At 43.7% G+C, this 18695-nt stretch overlaps 1 protein-coding gene across 1 annotated transcript in view; it reads right to left on the minus strand.

Moving 5' to 3' along the window:
* Nucleotides 1-18695, minus strand: part of LOC106577257 (semaphorin-4G) — a gene marked incomplete at its 3' end in the record, with an annotated part of 31859 nt that overhangs the window by 3124 nt on the left and 10040 nt on the right. The window contains exons 3-10 of the mRNA XM_045701761.1: nt 14289-14437; nt 11560-11622; nt 10800-10898; nt 10477-10570; nt 10103-10216; nt 9688-9842; nt 8174-8349; nt 2457-2601 (exon numbers count right to left, since the gene is read on the minus strand). Coding sequence (XP_045557717.1) covers nt 2457-2601; nt 8174-8349; nt 9688-9842; nt 10103-10216; nt 10477-10570; nt 10800-10898; nt 11560-11622; nt 14289-14437 — 995 coding nt within the window. The remainder of the gene's footprint in view (nt 1-2456; nt 2602-8173; nt 8350-9687; nt 9843-10102; nt 10217-10476; nt 10571-10799; nt 10899-11559; nt 11623-14288; nt 14438-18695) is intronic.

Consider the following 18695-nt stretch of genomic DNA (forward strand, 5'->3'; position numbering starts at 1 on the left):
GTGGGAAGAGGGGGTGAGAAGGATGCATCCTGTTTGAAATAAGGCACAAAAGTAAAACTGCAAAAAATGTGGCAAAGAAATTAACTTCATGTCCTGAATACAACGAGTTATGTTTGGTGCAAATCCAACACAACACATCACTGAGTGCCACTCTTCATATTTTCAAGCATGGTGGTGGCTGCATCATGTTCTGGGTATGCTTATCATTGGCAAAGACTAGGGAGATTTTTAGGATAAAAGAAAACAGAATAGAGCTAAGCACAGGCAAATCCTAGAGGAAAACATGGTTCAGTCTGCTTTCCAACAGACACTGGGAGACAAATTTAACTTTCAGCAGGACAATAGCCTAAAACACAAGTCAAATCTACACTGGAATGCTTACCAAGACAACATTGAATGTTCCTGAGTGGCTTAGTTACAGTTTTGACTTAAATCGGCGTGAAAATCTATGGCAAGACTTGGAAATGTCTGCGTAGCAATGATCAACAACCAAGTTTACAGGGCAAATATTGTACAATCCAGGTGAGCAATGCTCCTAGAGACTTACCTAGAAAGACTCTGCTGTAACCACTGTAACCACTGCCGAAGGTGATTCTAACATGTATTGACTCAGGGGTGTGAATACTTATGTAAATTAGATATTTATTTGTTTCCTTTTCAAAAGAATCTGCAAAAATTTCAAAAACATGCATTCACTTTGTAATTATGGGATATTGTGTGTAGATGGGTGACAAAAACATACATTTAATCCATGTTGAATTCAGGCTGTAAAACAACATATATATATATATATATATATATATATATATATATATTATTTTTTTTATTTTTATTTTTTATTTTTTTATTTATTTTATTTAACTAGGGAAGTCAGTTATGAACAAATTCTTATTTACAATGTCGACCTACCAAAAGGCAAAAGGCTTCCTGCGGGGACAGGGGCTGGGATTCAAAATAAATAAAATATAAATATAGAACAAAACACACATCACGACAAGAGAAACAACACTACATAGAGACCTAAGACAACAACATAGCAAGGCAGCAACACTTGACAACACAGCATGGTAGCAACACAACATGACAACAACATGGTAGCAACACAACATGGCAGCAGCAGAACATGGTAGGAGCACAAAACAGGGTACAAACATTATTGGGCACAGACAACAGCACAAAGGGCAAGAAGGTAGAAACAACAATACATCATGGAAAGCAGCCACAACTGTCAGTAAGAGTGTCCATGTTTGAGTCTTTGAATGAAGAGACTGAAATAACACTGTCCAGTTTGAGTGTTTGTTGCAGCTCGTTCCAGTCGCTAGCTGCAGCGAACTGAAAAGGGATGTGTGTGCTTTGGGGACCTTTAGCAGAATGTGACTGGCTGAACGGGTGTTGTATGTGGAGGATGAGGGCTGCAGTAGATATCTCAGATAGGGGGGAGTGAGGCCTAAGAAGGTTTTATAAATAAGCATCAACCAGTGGGTCTTGCAACGGGTATACAGAGATGACCAGTTCACAGAGGAGTATAGAGTGCAGTGATGTGTCCTAGAACGAGCATTGGTGGCAAATCTGATGGCCGAATGGTAAAGAACAAGTAAAGGGGGTGAATACTTTCTGAAGGCTCAGTATATATTTTATCATTATATATTATGGGTGGGTGGACGGATAGATGGATGGAGAGAGATGAGTGGGCGATATAGCCCTCCCTTACAGTATAGCAGGTGAGTTCAGAGTTTACAGTATACAAGGCAAACCCTCATTGAGTTTATAGTTCATAGTTTATAGTAGGTCACTATGAGTTGAAGTCAGTATGTGTGTGTGTGTGTATCTGTGTAGGCTGCTTATCCCTCTCCACCTGACTAAGGCTACAACTTCTCTAACTTTGTCCTCTGTGAGATTACTACCCCAACTTTGATAAGAGGCGTTGACACTGTCTCTACAGTTAAGAACCGGAACCGTCCTCTCTGCCTCATTTTACAGCTCGACCCGGAGAGTGGGAATAAAGCTTTTCAATGTTGAAATGACACTACTGTAGATCACGACTCCTCTCCTTAATGAAGTCACAGCTTTGTAGCCCATAATAAGTCATTATAACCGTTGCCAAGTCTTGGCCCGGCGATAATCGCCATGGAAATGGCTTTCAATGACATAAGCTCGTTCCGTTTGATCCTCATCCAAGAAGCTGCCACGCAGTTCTATAATCTTTTTTCCATCTCTCCTTCCCAGTTTACCTCTGTTTTTCACTCTGCTTTTATAAATCTCTCTCTCTCTCTCCCTCTCTCTTCCTCTCTCCCTCTCTCAGACTCAATATATTGGATGTTGGGATGCTGAGGATAAAGGGGATAGAGAGATTAGGGGAAACTTTAAATCAATTAAACTGACTGGGCCTGTTATACAGGAGTCCGCTCGGACAGCAAAATACCAAGTGTGTGTGTGTTTGTGTGTGTGATACTCACTGATCCAGGTCGTGGGTCAGGGACCTTTCCAGTGTACTCGCTCCACTTGGCTCCATAGTCCTGATTCTCCATGTAGGGTCCGTCAAAGACCCGTTGGACCTCAGACAGAGAGAACCGGCACACTGCTGATATCTTCACGTTCTTCCTATAGTACACACACACACGAAGATGTTTATATGATTAACAGTTACACTGCCTTAACCTGTCTGGGCTAGGGGGCAGTATTTTCACGGCCTGTGTCATACGTTTCATCTTCTGATGAAGAGTAAGAAATATCAGACCAACACGCAGCATGGTAAGTGTCCATAGTTATATTTTTTATTCATACGTGAACACTGAAACAAACCAAGAAAACGCATGACAGTCCAGTAAGGTAACCTTGCCTATACATGGAACAATCACCCACAAACACAAGAGAAAATAAACCCATATAAATATGGCCTCCAATTAGAAGCAACGACAACCAGCTGCTTCTAATTGGAGGTCGTTCCCAAAACCCTGCCACGCCCTGACCAAACTACAATAACAAACAACCTGTTTTACTGGTCAGGACGTGACAGCCGGATGAAAAACCTACCCAAATTAAACAGGTTACTAATCTGGCCCAGAATCTAGAATATGCATATTATTAGTAGATTTGGATAGAAAACACTCTGAAGTCTCTAAAACTGTTTGAATGGTGTCTGTGAGTATAACAGAACTCATATGGCAGGCAAAAACCTGATAAATATTCAAGCAGAAAGTGGAAAGTCTGAGAATTATAGTTCTTCTTTTGATTCTCTATCGAAACTACAGTGTCTGTGGGGTGACGTTGCACTTCCTAAGGCTTCCATTGGCTGTCTAAAGCCTTCAGAAAGTGGTTTGAGCCTTCTCCTGTCACTGGGCAGAGTATAGGAGCTCATTCACTGAGTGGTCTGCCTGGCAACAAAGGGATTGGATATGCACAGTCACACGAGCACGCGTTCCTTCTTTTTCTTCTTGAATGAATATGCTATTGTCCGGTTGGAATATTATCGCAATTCTACGTTAAAAATACCATAAAAATGGATTTTAAACAGCGTTTGACATGCTTCTAAGTACGGTAATGGAACATTTTGACTTTTCGTCTCTCGTTCCACACTCGCGCGTTATGCCTTTGGATAAGTGATCAGTACGCACAAACAAAACTGAGGTATTTGTACATTAATATGGATTATTTGGAACAAAAAGAACATTTCTTGTGGAAGTAGCAGTCCTGGGAGTGCATTCTGACGAAGATCAGCAAAGGTAAGAGCATATTTCTAATACTAATTCTGAGTTTAGGTTGCCCCGAACTTGGCGGGTGTCTGAATAGCTCACCGTGATGGTATGTACTCAGAATATTGAAAAATGTGCTTTCTCCGTAAAGCTATTTTAAAATCTGACACAGTGGTTGCATCCAGGGGTAGTCCATTTATAATTCTTTAAATAAGTGTTATATATTTTGTCAACGTTTATGATGAGTATTTTTGTAAATTGATGTGCACATTCACCGGACGTTTTGGTGTGAATACATTTTCTGAACATCACGCGCCAATGTAAAATGCTGTTTTTGGATATAAATATGAACTTTATCAAACAAAACATACATGTATTGTGTAACATAATGTCCTAGGAGTGTCATCTGATGAAGATCATCAAAGGTTAGTGCTTCATTTAGCTGTGTTTTGGGTTTTATTGACACATTACCTTGCTTGGAAAATGGCTGTGTGATTATTTTTTGTCTATATACTCTCCTAACATAATCTAATGTTTTGCTTTCGCTGTAAAGCCTTTTTGAAATCGGACAATGTGGTTACATCAAGGAGAAGTCTATTTTTAAAATGGTGTAAAATAGTTGTATGTTTGAGAAAGTTTCATTATGATATTTTGTTGTTTTTGAATTTGCCGCCCTGATATTTCACTGGCTGTGTCCCGCAGTAGCCCATAGAAGTTAAACGGTTTAGAATACCCCACATAAAAACAATGGGTTTTCACTTGTTGGTCTAAGTCACTAAATCAAGAATAACTAAAATATTGGAGAGAAAACTAATGCTATTTGAACCCAGGTCTGGTGAAGAGGTAACAGTGACTGTTCCCATCCAGGAGAGTTCCTAGCTTGGTTTCTCCAGGGACATGGTCTGTAAACACTACAGAACAACACGTCACACTGATACAATATTAAACACCTCTCTGTCCATCTGGATTTATTCGTTGACCTCGGTCGGTCGGTCGGTCGGTCGCACGCACGCACGCACGCACGCACGCACGCACGCACGCACACACACACACACACAGCAGTAAACCTTAAATGTTACCATAGTGACAGCTAAAATAGATCAGAGACTCATGTAGCAGAGTTGAAAGGAATGATAGAGAGAGAGAAGGACAGAGAGAGGAGGAGAGAGGAGAGAGAAGGAGCGAGTGAAGAGAGAGAAGAGAAAGAGAGAGGGAGCGAGACAGGAGAGTGTGAGAGAGAGGCAGGTGAGAGGAGAGAGAGAGCAGGGGGTGTGGGTGACAAAGAGAAATGTTAATCAAGAAAAGCTAATTAAGAAAAGTTGTACGTATCGTCTGACAAGTAAAAAGGGAGGGAGCAAGAGAGAGAGAGAGGAGGAAGGAGAGACAGGAGAGTGAGAGAGAGAGGTGGAGAGAGAGGTGTAGAGAGAGGGAGGGAGAACGAGAGAAAGGAGAGTGAGAGAGAGGTGGAGAGAGGGAGGGAAAATGAGAAAAGTGTAGGCGTGAAGGACAAGAGAAGGTATGAGTGGGAGAGAAGAGCAGGAGAGGTAAACAAAAGAAGGAATGGAAAAAATAGAGAGGGGGGAGGGAGAGTTGGTGACCAGAGCTGTGCTACTAAAGTTAACTACCAAAATAATGGAAACACTTGAGTAAATGGGGGATACAAAGTATATTGAAAGCAGGTGCTTCCATACAGGTGTGGTTCCTGAGTTAATTAAGCAATTCAAATCCCATAATGCTTAGGGTCATGTATAAAAATGCCCAGTTGCCCATTATTTTGTCTACCATGGCTAGAAGAGATCTCAGTGACTTTGAAAGAGTCTCAACCCAACTAAACATTTATGGAAGATTCAGGAGCGGCGCCTGACACAGCGTTTTCCACCACCATCAACAAAACACCAAATGTGACTCAGGAAACTATGCATATGTCGCACGGAACTGTTACACAGGAGAGTCATTTGAACGTTTATTGTTTATATATTTTTATATCAAAATGCGTTTTTGGGCAGAAATGCCTTCTGGAATGTGTGAACTTTCATGTGCCTTAATAACAAACCATCTGTAAATATGAATTAAAAAAGACAGAAACCTTCCCGCTAGAAATGATTGGCTGAGATAATGAGTGGGAGGGACATGCCGAGAGATGACTTTGGATTGGTCTGCCATTTAGCCCGCTTCTGTCTATAACATGAGCTGCTCAGTATGTGTAGGTAATCCTTTCTAACGTTGCTTTTTGAACGATATCACGAAGAACTGCAAAAACACCTGTCTCCAGATTATATCTTCAAACTAAGGGCAACCATGGCATCCGTGACAGAGAGGGAGAAGCGTTTATCCATGTATATGGGTAAGAGAGTCTCGCAAGATATTAAACGTTTCTAATTTTGTCAGAAAGTCATTTTCATTGCAATGCACGTTAACTTCTATGGGCTATGTGGGACGCTAGCGTCCCACCTACGGGACACAGCCAGTGAAATATCAGGGCGGCAAATTCAAAACAACAAAATGTCATAATTCAAATTTCTCAAACATACAACTATTTTACACCATTTTAAAGATACACTTCTCCTTAATGTAACCACATTGTCCGATTTCAAAAAGGCTTTACAGCGAAAGCAAAACATTAGATTATGGTAGGAGAGTACATAGACAAAAATAACCACACAGCCATTTTCCAAGCAAGGACATGTGTCACAAAAACCCAAAACACAGCTAAATGAAGCACTAACCTTTGACGATCTTCATCAGATGACACTCCTAGGACATTATGTTACACAATACATGTATGTTTTGTTCGATAAAGTTCATATTTATATCCAAAAACAGCATTTTACATTGGCGCGTGATGTTTAGAATATGTATTCCCACCAAAACTTCCAGTGAATGTGCACATCAATTTACAAAAATACTCATCATAAACGTTGACAAAATATATAACAATTATTTAAAGAATTATAGATAGACTATTCCTGGATGCAACCGCTGTGTCAGATTTTAAAATAGCTTTACGGAGAAAGCACATTTTTCAATATTCTGAGTACATAGCTCAGCCATCACGGTGAGCTATTCAGACACCCGCCAAGTTCGGGGCAACCTAAACTCAGAATTAGTATTAGAAATATGCTCTTACCTTTGCTGATCTTCGTCAGAATGCACTCCCAGGACTGCTACTTCCACAACAAATGTTGTTTTTGTTCCAAATAATCCATATTTATGTCCAAATACCTCCGTTTTGTTCGTGTGTACAGAGCACTATCCAATGACGCGCAAGTGCGGTACCAGAGACGAAAAGTCAAAATGTTCCATTACCGTACTTAGAAGCATGTCAAACGCTGTTTAAAATCAATCTTTATGGTATTTTTTACGTAAAATTGCGATAATATTCCAACCGGACAATAGCATATTCATTCAAGAAGAAAAAGAAGGAACGGCGTGCTCACGGGATCGCGCATATCCAGTCCCTTTGTCCCCAGGCAGTCCACTGATTGACTGAGCTCCTATACTCTGCCCAGTGACAGGAGAATGCTGAAAGAACTTTCTGAAGGCTGTTGACAGCCAATGGAAGCCTCAGGAAGTGCAACGTGACCCCACAGACACTGTAGTTTCGATAGAGATTCAAAAGAAGAACTACAATTCTCAGACTTTCCACTTCCTGGTTGGATTTTTCTCAGGTTTTTGCCTGCCATATGAGTTCTGTTATACTCACAGACACCATTCAAACAGTTTTAGAGACTTCAGAGTGTTTTCTATCCAAATCTACTAATAATAAGCATATTCTAGATTCTGGGCCAGAGTAGTAACCAGTTTAATTTGGGTACGTTTTTCATCCGGCCGTGAAAATACTGCCCCCTACACCTCAACAGGTTAAAGCGTACTGTTAGTTAGCTTACGTAGGCTGGCTGGTTTGCTAGCTAACATTACGTGTATGATCTGTCAAGTAATAGATTTTAAAAACATTTTTTTAATCCATTTTAGAATAAGGTTGTAATGTAAAAAAAAATGGAAAAAGTCAAGGGATCTGAATACTTTGCACTGTCACTACAGATCTGGGCAGATTCTCCCTTCCTCTCTGTCTTGATCACTCTCCTGCCCCCACTTCCTCCTTTTTCCTGATACCCCTCTTCCCTTGCAAATTGTTTCTCTTTCTATCTCTTTCCATCAATCTCTGCATTTGTCACACCTTTCCCTTGGACCCAGCTAACATCCTGTCTCTTCTCTCTCGCTTCTCTCTCTCCTTGCCTGTCTGTTTCTACCACCATTTTTCCCTTCAAATATTTTATTGAGCAGACACGTTTTTCCAAAGCATCTTACAGTCATGCGTGCATACACTTTTCGTATGGGTGGCCCCAGCAGGAATCAATCTCACAATACTTGGTGTTGCAAGCGCCATGCGCCACACACACAAACACTAGATTAATTAAAAATACCCCTCTCCTCTCCTCTCAATATAAAGTTATAGTACTACTATCACTACTACTACTCACCAATCGGGACCGAAGATGCCGTAGAAGAGTGTGTCGTGAGGTGTGTGTCCCGGCAGCGTGTAAATACTCCTCAACACGTTGAAGTGTAAGTTGTATTCTGGCAGCGAACACACCAGTGTGGCCTTTAGGAATGATGTCCACCTCTTCTGGAGGGTCAACAGACCTCCTCTATCTCCCTATGAGAGAGGGAGGAGGAGGATGGAGGGGGGAGGAGGGTGAAGGAGGGTAGAGAAGAGAAGAGGGAGGGAGGGAGGGTAGAGAAGAGAAAGGAGGAGAGGAGAACGATATGAAAAAAGGGGAGAAAGGAGAGGAGAGGGAGAAGAGGGGAGGATGATGGGAGGGGAGTAAGAGGAGGGAGAGTAGGTTATGAAGAGGAGGATGATAGAACAGGGGAGAAGATGAGGATGAAGAGAATGGACAAAGAGGAGGAGAACTAAAGTTAGCGCTCCGACATGGACAACAAACTGAGTCTGGAAAACATGCCTTTCTTGGGCACAGTTTAAAGGAGGTCAAGGGAGATTATCATGTCTCCAAGGTTGTTTAATTTCTTAATCTGCAGCTCTGTGAAGACGTGAGACGAGAGCATAGCCATGGGAGTGTGCCTAGAAACACCATTGCTCTGTGACAGCTCATTAGCAACCCTGTTGAGAGTGGTGATAGACACTAGTCATCCCTCTGTGGTTGAGAGCATTATCTGCTGCTGAGAAGCGCACACACACACACACACACACACACACACACACACACACACACACACACACACACACACACACACACACACACACACACACACACACACACACACACACACACACACACACACACACACACACACACACACACACACAGCTCAATAGAATCAGATATGGTGACCGGGTGCTGTCAGATCCTTTGATACTGATCCTTTGATACTTGTCCTAAAAGTTTTCCCTGCTACAGTAAGTCAGTTCCCACTGCCCACAGCCTCTCACCCCATCCAGCCTCACCCCTCTCTTCCTTCACCTCTCTCTCCCTCCTCACCCTCTCTTCCTTCACCTCTCTCTCCCTCCTCACCCCTCTCTTCCTTCACCTCTCTCTCCCTCCTCATCAGTCTCTCTCTCTCCCTCACCCCTCTCTCCCTCCTCAACCCTCTCTCTCTCCCTTCAGCTCTCTCTCCCTTCAGCTCTCTCTCCCTTCAGCTCTATCTCCCTCAACCCTCTCTCCCTCCTCACCTCTCTCTCCCTCCTCACCCCTCTCTCCCTCCTCACCCCCCTTTCCCTTTTCACCTCCCTCTCCCTCCTCACCTCTCTCTCGCTCTCCTCACCCCTTTCTCTCTCTCCCTCACCCCTCTCTCCCTCACCCCTCTCACCCTCACCCCTTTCTCCTTCACATCTCTCTCCCTTCTCACCTTCACCCTCTCCTCACCTTACAGACTCGTCCAACCCGTGGCACTCTAATGTGGCTGTAGTATGGTGTCTGGTCCTGGCTCTTCTCACCCTCCCTCCCAACCCACACCCTCCTCACCCTCTCCTCACCTTACAGACTCGTCCAACCCGTGGCACTCTAATGTGGCTGTAGTATGGTGTCTGCTCCTGGCTCTTCTCGGTAAAGAAGTAGTAGATTTTATCGTCATCTCTGGTAGTACTGCCCTCACTCTCCCTCACCAGGGCACTGCCCACAAAGTCAGCCTCTGGGGAACACAGAATCACACTGAGAGTCGGGAATTATCCACTCTAAAACATGACTTTTCACGGAAATAAAACATATCCCTTTAATACGAGGCAGAACAGAAGGCGCTGCTATAGTCAAGGCAGGGTTCTTTGAAGACCAGGTGACCTGAGCATGAAAATAAACATTGGAAGGAACATACTGGCCAAAAAAACAATCAGAGGGAAGAGGGTATGGGTATAGGTTCTTTGAGAGGAGCCGTTCTAGCCCCAGGGAACTCACCATGAAACCAGCGTGTGGGTGCCTCCTCTGTCCTCACCATGGGATAGGGGTCGTTACGCCGGATGTCCGGAGAGCACCGGAACTCATACTGAGACGCTGTGTACATCTGCTGGTCTGGACCAATACAGGAACAGCAATGGTTATTGATAAGTTTGCATTGCAGAATAAGTATGACACATTAGCATTGAGCATAAACTTAAATTGTGAATAATATGCCCCCCAAAAATGTGTGTTAAAATGTGTGTTCTTTTTTGTTGTACTTATGTGCATCTACACCTGGCCAGAAACATTGGTCCCATGTTTGGTGACAGAACACATCTCAATAAAGGATATACACTAGTCATATATATAGGGTCTAAGGATGGTTGTTTTACCCACGATGAAGCCAGTGTAGCCTGTTGCAGGTCCATACGGACACTTATCTCTACCCTCCTCAAACTCAGACGACACTTTAAACCGCTCCTCATCCTACACAGGAGAACAGGAGGTCACGGAGGCTAGTAACACAGTGGTAGAGCATAATATGGTTCATATTGTGTCAATTACTGTGGAAAGAGGGAGACAGTCGACCCACACAATACCTTGAAAGAGTTAGTTAGCTAGAACATGAAATTACATTTAAAAAATATATATATATTTTATGCATGTTCATTCTATGAGTGTGTGTAGGTTGTGTACTGTACTGCAGGTTACTTACTATGTACGCACAAAGAGGTCTGAAGGCGTGAGTCCCACACATGTAGAGATGAGTGGAATTAAATCTCTGGAGAAACCTGATGTGGTTATAACACTCTGTCTGTTGAGAGAGAGATAATATATCAACAAGAGGGAGGGAGAGAGAGAGAGAGAGAGAGCGCGAGGGAGAGAGAGAGATAAAAAGTGAGGGAGAGAGAGATTGAGGGAGAGAGAGGCAGAGAGAGAGAGTGAGAGTGAGAGAGAGGGAGAGCTAGAGAGAGCGAGCGAGAGAGAAAGCGAGAGAGATAGAGAGAGAGAGGGGAGAGAGATAGAGAGAGGGAGAGAGAGAGGGAGAGAGAGAAAGAGAGATGGAGAGAGAGGGGGAAGATAGAGGGAGAGATAGAGAGGGAGAGAGAGATGGATAGAGAGAGACAGAGGGAGAGATAGAGAGGGAGAGGTAGAGACCGAGGGAGAGAGGGAGAGAGGGAGAGATAAATAGAGAGGGAGAGAGAGAGGGAGGGAGAGAGAAAGAGAGAGAGAATAAGGGAGAGATAGAGAGTTAAACTGTTTATGATGGATGATACATGAGATAGAAATCCCACACATATTGAGATGAGTAGATTTAAACCTCCCTAGGAGAGAGGATGAGAGAAAGAGGGAGGGAGAGAGGGAGGGAGACAGAAAGAGAGAGGAAACCTCTGGAGGTGATATTACAGAGAAAAAGAAAGAGAGAGAAAGATGCAGTGGAGAAGATGGATGAGAGAAAAGAGAGAAAGACATACCTTATCGTCTTTCCCTTTGCTCAGACACTGCTGCTTCTGCTCCTTCGAGGCTTCCCATTCAATCTGATATATATATATATATATATATATATATATATATATATATATATATATATATATATATATATATAGATAGAGAGAGATAGATAGAGAGAGATAGAGAGAGATAGAGAGAGATAGAGAGAGAGAGATAGAGAGAGATAGAGAGAGAGAGAGAGAGAGAGAGAGAGAGAGAGAGAGAGAGAGAGAGAGAGAGAGAGAGAGAGAGAGAGAGAGCGACAGAGAGCGACAGAGAGCGACAGAGAGCGACAGAGAGAGATAGAGAGCGACAGAGAGAGATAGAGAGAGATAGAGGGAGAGACAAAGAGAGAAAGAGAGAGAGACCAGAACATTAGCAAGGGTTCTTGGCTAACTAGGTTTCCAACAGTTTTATCGCAGGGTGTCAGGTGAAACAGGGTGTTGAGTTTCTGTCCTAGTGTGGATAGATACAGTGACAGATCTTCATTATTATGTTATATAAAGTACAACTAGACGGTAGGCTAATGCTCCTGGAGAAACAGTCACTGAGTCCCAATAATATCTCCTTTCTCTTGAAGTGTACACTCGTTCACTACTTCCCACAAATCTGCCTAGAAGGAGTTCGACCACATTTTTCATATCAGTCATATCTTTCAAATCATTGAAGAGAAGTGAGCCAAGTTATCATTACTCAGTACTGGTACCCCTTGTATATAGCCAAGTTATCATCCACTCAGTACTGGTACTCCTTGTATATAGCCAAGTGATCATTACTCAGTACTGGTACCCCTTGTATATAGCCAAGTGATCATTACTCAGTACTGGTACCCCTTGTATATAGCCAAGTTATCATTACTCAGTACTGGTACGGTTATAATAATTTCAATATCAAAACAATAAAATAAATTCTCCTCCGCTGCTGACTGCATGTGCTGCTGCTCCAGTGAAGGAGCCTAGGCAAACATTTGACTCGTTTGCTACAACACCTTGCTTGTTTCAGCAAGGAGCAACATAGTTTCATCATGTTGTAAAGTGTCACGCTCTGACCTAAGAGAGTTGGTTTTTCTCTGTTTAGTTAGGTCAGGGTGTGATAGGGGGTGGGCATTCTATGTTTTGTTTGCTATGTTTTGGCCGGGTATGGTTTCCAATCAGATGCAGCTGTCTATCGTTGTCTCTGATTGGAAGCCATACTTAGGCAGCCTGTTTTTCCCTTTGTTTTCGTGGGTAGTTGCTTTCTGTTTTGTTAGTATAACCTGACAGAACTACGCACCAAGATTGGACCAAGCAGTGTGGATCAGAGGACTGGACCTGGGAAAAGATCCTGGATGGGGCAGGACCTTGGACTAGGCCGGGGGAGTATCGCCGCCCGCAGGAGGACATAGAGGCAGTGAGGGCGGAACGGCGATACTGGGAGGAACGGGCAAGAAAGCAACAGGAGCCCGAGAGGCAGCGCCCCAAAACTGTTTTGGGGGGGGGGGGGGGCACACGGGTAGATTGGCTAAGGCGGGTTTAAGACCTGAGCCAACTCCCCGTGCTTACCGTGGGGAGCGAGTGACTGAACAAGCACCATGTTAACAAGCACCGTGTTATGTGGTCATGCGCACTGTGTCGCCCATGCGCACTCACAGCCCGGTGCGCTCGGTGCAAGCTCCTCACCGTTGTCGTGCTAAGGTTGGCACTTAGCTTGCAAGGAGTATGCCTGCTCCTCAGTCCGGAGCCTCCGGCGACGCTCCCCAGTCCGGAGCCTCCGGCGACGCTCCCCAGTCCGGAGCCTCCTGCGGCGATCCGCAGCCCAGAATCTTCAACGGCGGTCCGCAGCCCAGAGTCTTCAGCGACGGTCCGCAGCCCAGAGTCTTCAGCGACGGTCCGCAGCCCAGAGTCTTCAGCGGCGGTTGGCGTTCCAAAGCCTCCGGCGATGATCCACGGTCTGGTTCCTCCGGACACACAGAAGCGGGGGGATCAGCAGGTGGTGGGGGTGCTACGCCCTGAACCAGAGCCGCCGCCAAGTACAGATGCCCACCCGACCCTCCCCTATAGGTTCAGGTTTGCGGCCGGGAGTCCGCACCTTTGGGGGGGGGGGTACTGTCATGCTCTGACCTAAGAGAGCTGGTTTTTCTCTGTTTAGTCAGGTCAGGGTGTGATGGGGGTGGGCATTCTATGTTTTGTTTTCTGTGTTTTGGCCGGGTATGGTTTCCAATCAGAGGCAGCTGTCTATCGTTGTCTCTGATTGGAAGCCATACTTAGGCAGCCTGTTTTTCCTTTGTTTTCGTGGGTAGTTGTTTAGTTTGTATAACCTGACGGAACTGTTGGCTGTCATTTTGTTTATTTTGTCTAGTGTTCGTTTTCATTCAAATATAATGATGAGCACTCAACATGCTGCGCCTTGGTCTCCTCTATATGACGCACGTTACATAAAGAGTCCATGTCACCGCGGAAATGAGCTCGACAGCACGAATGCTTGGCTGTCCCGTCTTCAGTCAGCTGTAAGTTCCACCAAAAAAATGTAAAGGTCATGACGGTTATTTCATTTTCATGACGGTCTTCATCCATACTGGTAGGTTAAACGATGATCCGGTAATCGTGCCAGCCCTAGATGGTACAAGGTGGGTTTGTAAACCTAGAAATAGAGGTGTTCAGTGTATTGGGAGTGGTAGGATCCTAAATCATCTACTGTAAGTTCCCTGAAATCACACACGCACACTCTCTCTTACAGTGCGAGCTGTGCTGTCTGAGATGTCTGTGGCGTTGAGAGCGAACACGGCCCCTCGGGCCCCCACGTAGAGAAGACCCCTGTCCTCCTCTAGTAGCAGAGTACTGTAGTTCACTACTGAGGACTGGAAACACCTACAGCCCAACAGACCTGGGGGGAGATAGAGGAGGGATGAGAGAGAGAGAAGGGGAGAGGAGAGGAGAAGAGTGGGAGGGTGAGAGAGGGTGAGAGAGAGAGAAGGGGAGAGGAGAGGGAGAAAGGGTGAGAGAGAGAGAAGGGGAGAGGAGAGGGAGAGAGAAGGAGACAGACAGAATGGGAGAGGAGAGGGAGAGAGGATGAGAGAGAGAGAGAGAGAGAGAGAGAGAGAGAGAGAGAGAGAGAGAGAGAGAGAGAGAGAGAGAGAGAGAGAGAGAAAGAAGTGGAGAGGGAGAGAGTGTGTGAGAGTGAGAAGGGGATAGGAGAGGAGAGGGAGAGAGGGTGAGAGAGAAGGGGAGAGGAGAGGGAGAGAGAGAGAGGGAGAGAGAAGGGGAGAGGAGAGGGAGAGAGAAAGGGAGAGAGAAGGGGAGAGGAGAGGAAAGGGAGAGAGTGTGTGTGAAGGTGTGAGAGAGAGACAGGGAGAGACAGAGATAGAAGGGGAGAGGAGATAGAGAGAGAGAGAGAAGGGGAGAGGAGATGAGAGGAGAGAGAGAGAAAATAATCATTTATTAAAGTGACCTCTAACATGTACACCCTGACCCCATTGACACTGCCTCTCTCTCTCTCTCTCTCTCTCTCTCTGTGTGTGTGTGAACCTGACTCATCAGCCTAGTATCTGCTCTAATTAGTTCTCCAGTTGAGAGGCTGTGAGATAGTAATGACCAGACACAGAGGGGGTACTAGTGTGTGTGTGTGTGAACTTCACACTACACGTACCTACGGCCTACCCTAGTACTGGCCTCTATTGCTAACCTAGTGTACAGCTAAACTGCAGAAAGCCAGCTGTACAAGACGAGTGTAACAATGACTCAACCATTACAGGTACAGTACAACAGACACACCCACATACAGGAGTGTCCTAGGGCAACAGCAATGTAATTAGCCTTTTTGATTTGTTTAACACTTTTTCGGTTGCTACATAATTCCATACGTGTTATTTCCTAGTTTTGATGTCTTTGCTATTATTCTACAATGTAGAAAATTGTCAAAATAAAGAAAAACCCTTGAATGAGTAGGTGTTCTAATACCTTTGACTGGTAGAGTACATCCATAATTTCAAAGCCTGTTTCATAGAGAATGTAACAATCTGGACTATACAGCTCTGGAAAAAATTAAGAGACCACTGCAAAATGATCAGTTTCTCTGGTTTGACTATTTATAGGTATGTGTTTGGGTAAAATTACAAATTTTGTTTTATTCTATAAACTACTGACAACGTTTCTCCCAAATTCCAAATAAAAATATTGTAATTTAGAGCATTTATTTGCAGAAAATGCAACTGGTCAAAATAACAAAAAAAATGCATAGTCAGACCTCGAATAATGCAAAGAAAATAAGTTCATATTCATTTTTAAACAACACAATACTCATGTTTTAACTTAGGAAGAGTTCAGAAATGAATATTTGGTGGAATAACCCTGATTTTCAATCACAACTTTCATGCATCTTGGCATGCTCTCCACGTTGATCCACCATTGATGTCGGGTGATTTTATGCCACTCCTGGCACAAATATTCAAGCAGCTCGTCTGTGTTTGATGGCTTGTGACCATCCATCTTCCTCTTGATCACATTCCAGAGGTTTTCAATGGAGTTCAGGTCTGGAGATTGGGCTAGCCATGACAGGGTCTTGATCTGGTGAGATGAGTCATCTCGCAGTGTTTGTCATTATACCCTGATGAAGACAGCTTGTCTGTCGAAACGTTGGACAAAAAATATTATTGCATCTGAGCTCCTAGAGTGTGAGGCTCTCCTTTATTTTTTACGTGTTCTACTCCGCTAGCCAGCATCTCGCCTAAATAGGTGTGCGTTTCTTTCGCCTCTAGGTCCTCCATCCACACCTTGATTGACATGGCTGTGTGGCATGGAGCATTGTCCTGCTGGAAAAACCAATCTTCAGAGTTGGGGAACATTCTCTTCCAGGACAACCTTGCATGTGGCTTGATTCATGTGTCCTTCACAAAGACATATCTGCCCGATTCCAGCCTTGCTGAAGCACCCCCAGATCATCACCGATCCTCCACCAAATTTCCCAGTGGGTGTGAGACCTGGAGGGGCCTACAAGCCACAGTGTCTCGCACAGCACTTTTTTTTAGTTATTTTGACCAGTTGTCATTTTCTGCAAATAAATGCTCTAAATGACAATATTTTTATTTGGAATTTGGGAGAAATGTTGTCAGGAGTTTATAGAATAAAACCAAAATTGTAATTTTATCCAAACACATAGCTATAAATAGTATAACCAGAGAAACTGATACATTTGCAGTGGTCTCAGTGTTTTCCAGAGCTGTACTGTATGTAGTAACTTACTTTGAAGAGATGGTGATCAGGTCTAAATAGGGTTTGGTGTTTGGTAGTCTAAATTCAGTGTACTTGTCTTCAAATGCCATTTGCCCAAACTTAGACTTTTGCCAACTAATTTTCTTCAGCTTGTGATCCTTAGATTCTCCAAACTTGCCCAGAGGGAATTGTTGATATGTTGTACATTTTTTATTCTAAATAACATTTTCCTTTGAGAAATGTGCCCATAATTCATTTTACGTACACGTTTTTAGTATTTTAGAGATAGAAAGATGAAAAAAATATTTTGACATTTGTAGGAGGATAAATACCCATTGCACAAAGGACAGGATGCCAGAAATCATTTACATTCAAGCTGGCCAGTGTGGCAGCCAGATTGGCACCAAGGCTATGTATTATACAATGAGATGAAAATCCTTCCTGTTATACTTAAAATTCAACCTCAATATTCAGTTAACTCCACTGAAGACTATGTGGGTGCCTCAGACATTCATCTGGATGTGAACAGTGTATACTACAATACATTCTCATGTCAGTCCATCTCTGTCTCTAATACAGGAGTCAACATTCTCTGTCAATCACTGTGACCATCTCTAGAGTATTTACATTACTGTATTGATACAATGTTTAGTGCCGTAACAGTAATCAAAGTCCTTATCGTTGTATTAGGGAACCCTTTTTGGTTCCTCAGTAGAAAACTTTTTGGTTCCAGGTAGAACTCTTTTGAGTTCCAGGTAGAATCCTATGTGGAAAGGGTTCTACATGAAACCCAAACGGTTCTACCTGGAACTAATAGGGGCTATTCGAAGGGTTCTCCTATAGGGACAACCAAAGAACCCTTTTGGTTCTAGATAGCACCTTTTTTTCTAAGAGTGTAGGCAACAGCTGTGACTAGGGTCTGGGAATCATGATGGACTGTCTTGGTAACTTCGAAAAGGGGAGAGAAAAAAATGTGTGAGGGTCCTCTTCAGACAGACAACTCTCCCAACAAATCACGAGTACTGGCTAGCCGGAGATGAAAATGCAGGCAGGAATTGTGCTCATGAAAAACTCTTACCATAGCCTGTAGGCAGACATGCCAGAAGGTCATGATTCTAAACCAAAGTTTGCAGGCAAAACCTTTCAAGTAGTTTTAGTGAAGGCAGTTGAAGCAAACTAGTCACTTGTGAAATGCACTCATTAAAAATAACCTCAGTGATCTCCATCTAGCTAGCTACTATTTTGTGTCCGGGGGATGTTTACGCTAGGGCAGCCAGCGGATAAGGCAGTGCCCTCTCCTTTATGCCAAACTGATGTCTAAGTACAGACGTGTATGTTAGAACATTGGTACATTGTGGGAGTCAACCCGTCTGTCTGAAGGGACTACACACAGCCTGCCCCGGCCCCCCACTCCCATAAAACAAAGTCACATTGAAACGCAACAAGATCTGGGGCCGTATGTATCAAGTGTCTCAGAGTAGTGCTGATACCAGGCTGTGTCGGACAAAGGCCGTTAAAAAATGTAAAAGACTCCAGCCACCCAAGACATAGACTGTTCTCTGCTACGGCACAGCAAGCGGTACCGATGCACCAAGTCTGGAACCAACAGGACCCTGAACAGCTTCTACCCCCAAGCCATAATACTGATAAATAGTTAGTTAAATAGTTAACCAATAGCTACCCGGACGATCTGGATTGAACATTTTTGCACTAACTCTTTTGACTCTTCACATTCGCTGCAGCTACTGTTTATTATCTATCCTTGTTGTCTAGTCACTTTATCCCTACCTATATGTAGATATCTACCTCAATTACCTCGTACCCCTGCTCATCGACTCAGTATTGGTACTCTGTGTATATAGCCAAGTTATCGTTACTCATTGTGTATTTATTCCTCATGATATTATTTTTCTATTCTTTCAATTTCTTTCTCT

This window comes from Salmo salar, chromosome ssa18 (genome assembly GCF_905237065.1).
Source record: "Salmo salar chromosome ssa18, Ssal_v3.1, whole genome shotgun sequence".
In the NCBI taxonomy this organism is placed as follows: domain Eukaryota; kingdom Metazoa; phylum Chordata; class Actinopteri; order Salmoniformes; family Salmonidae; genus Salmo; species Salmo salar.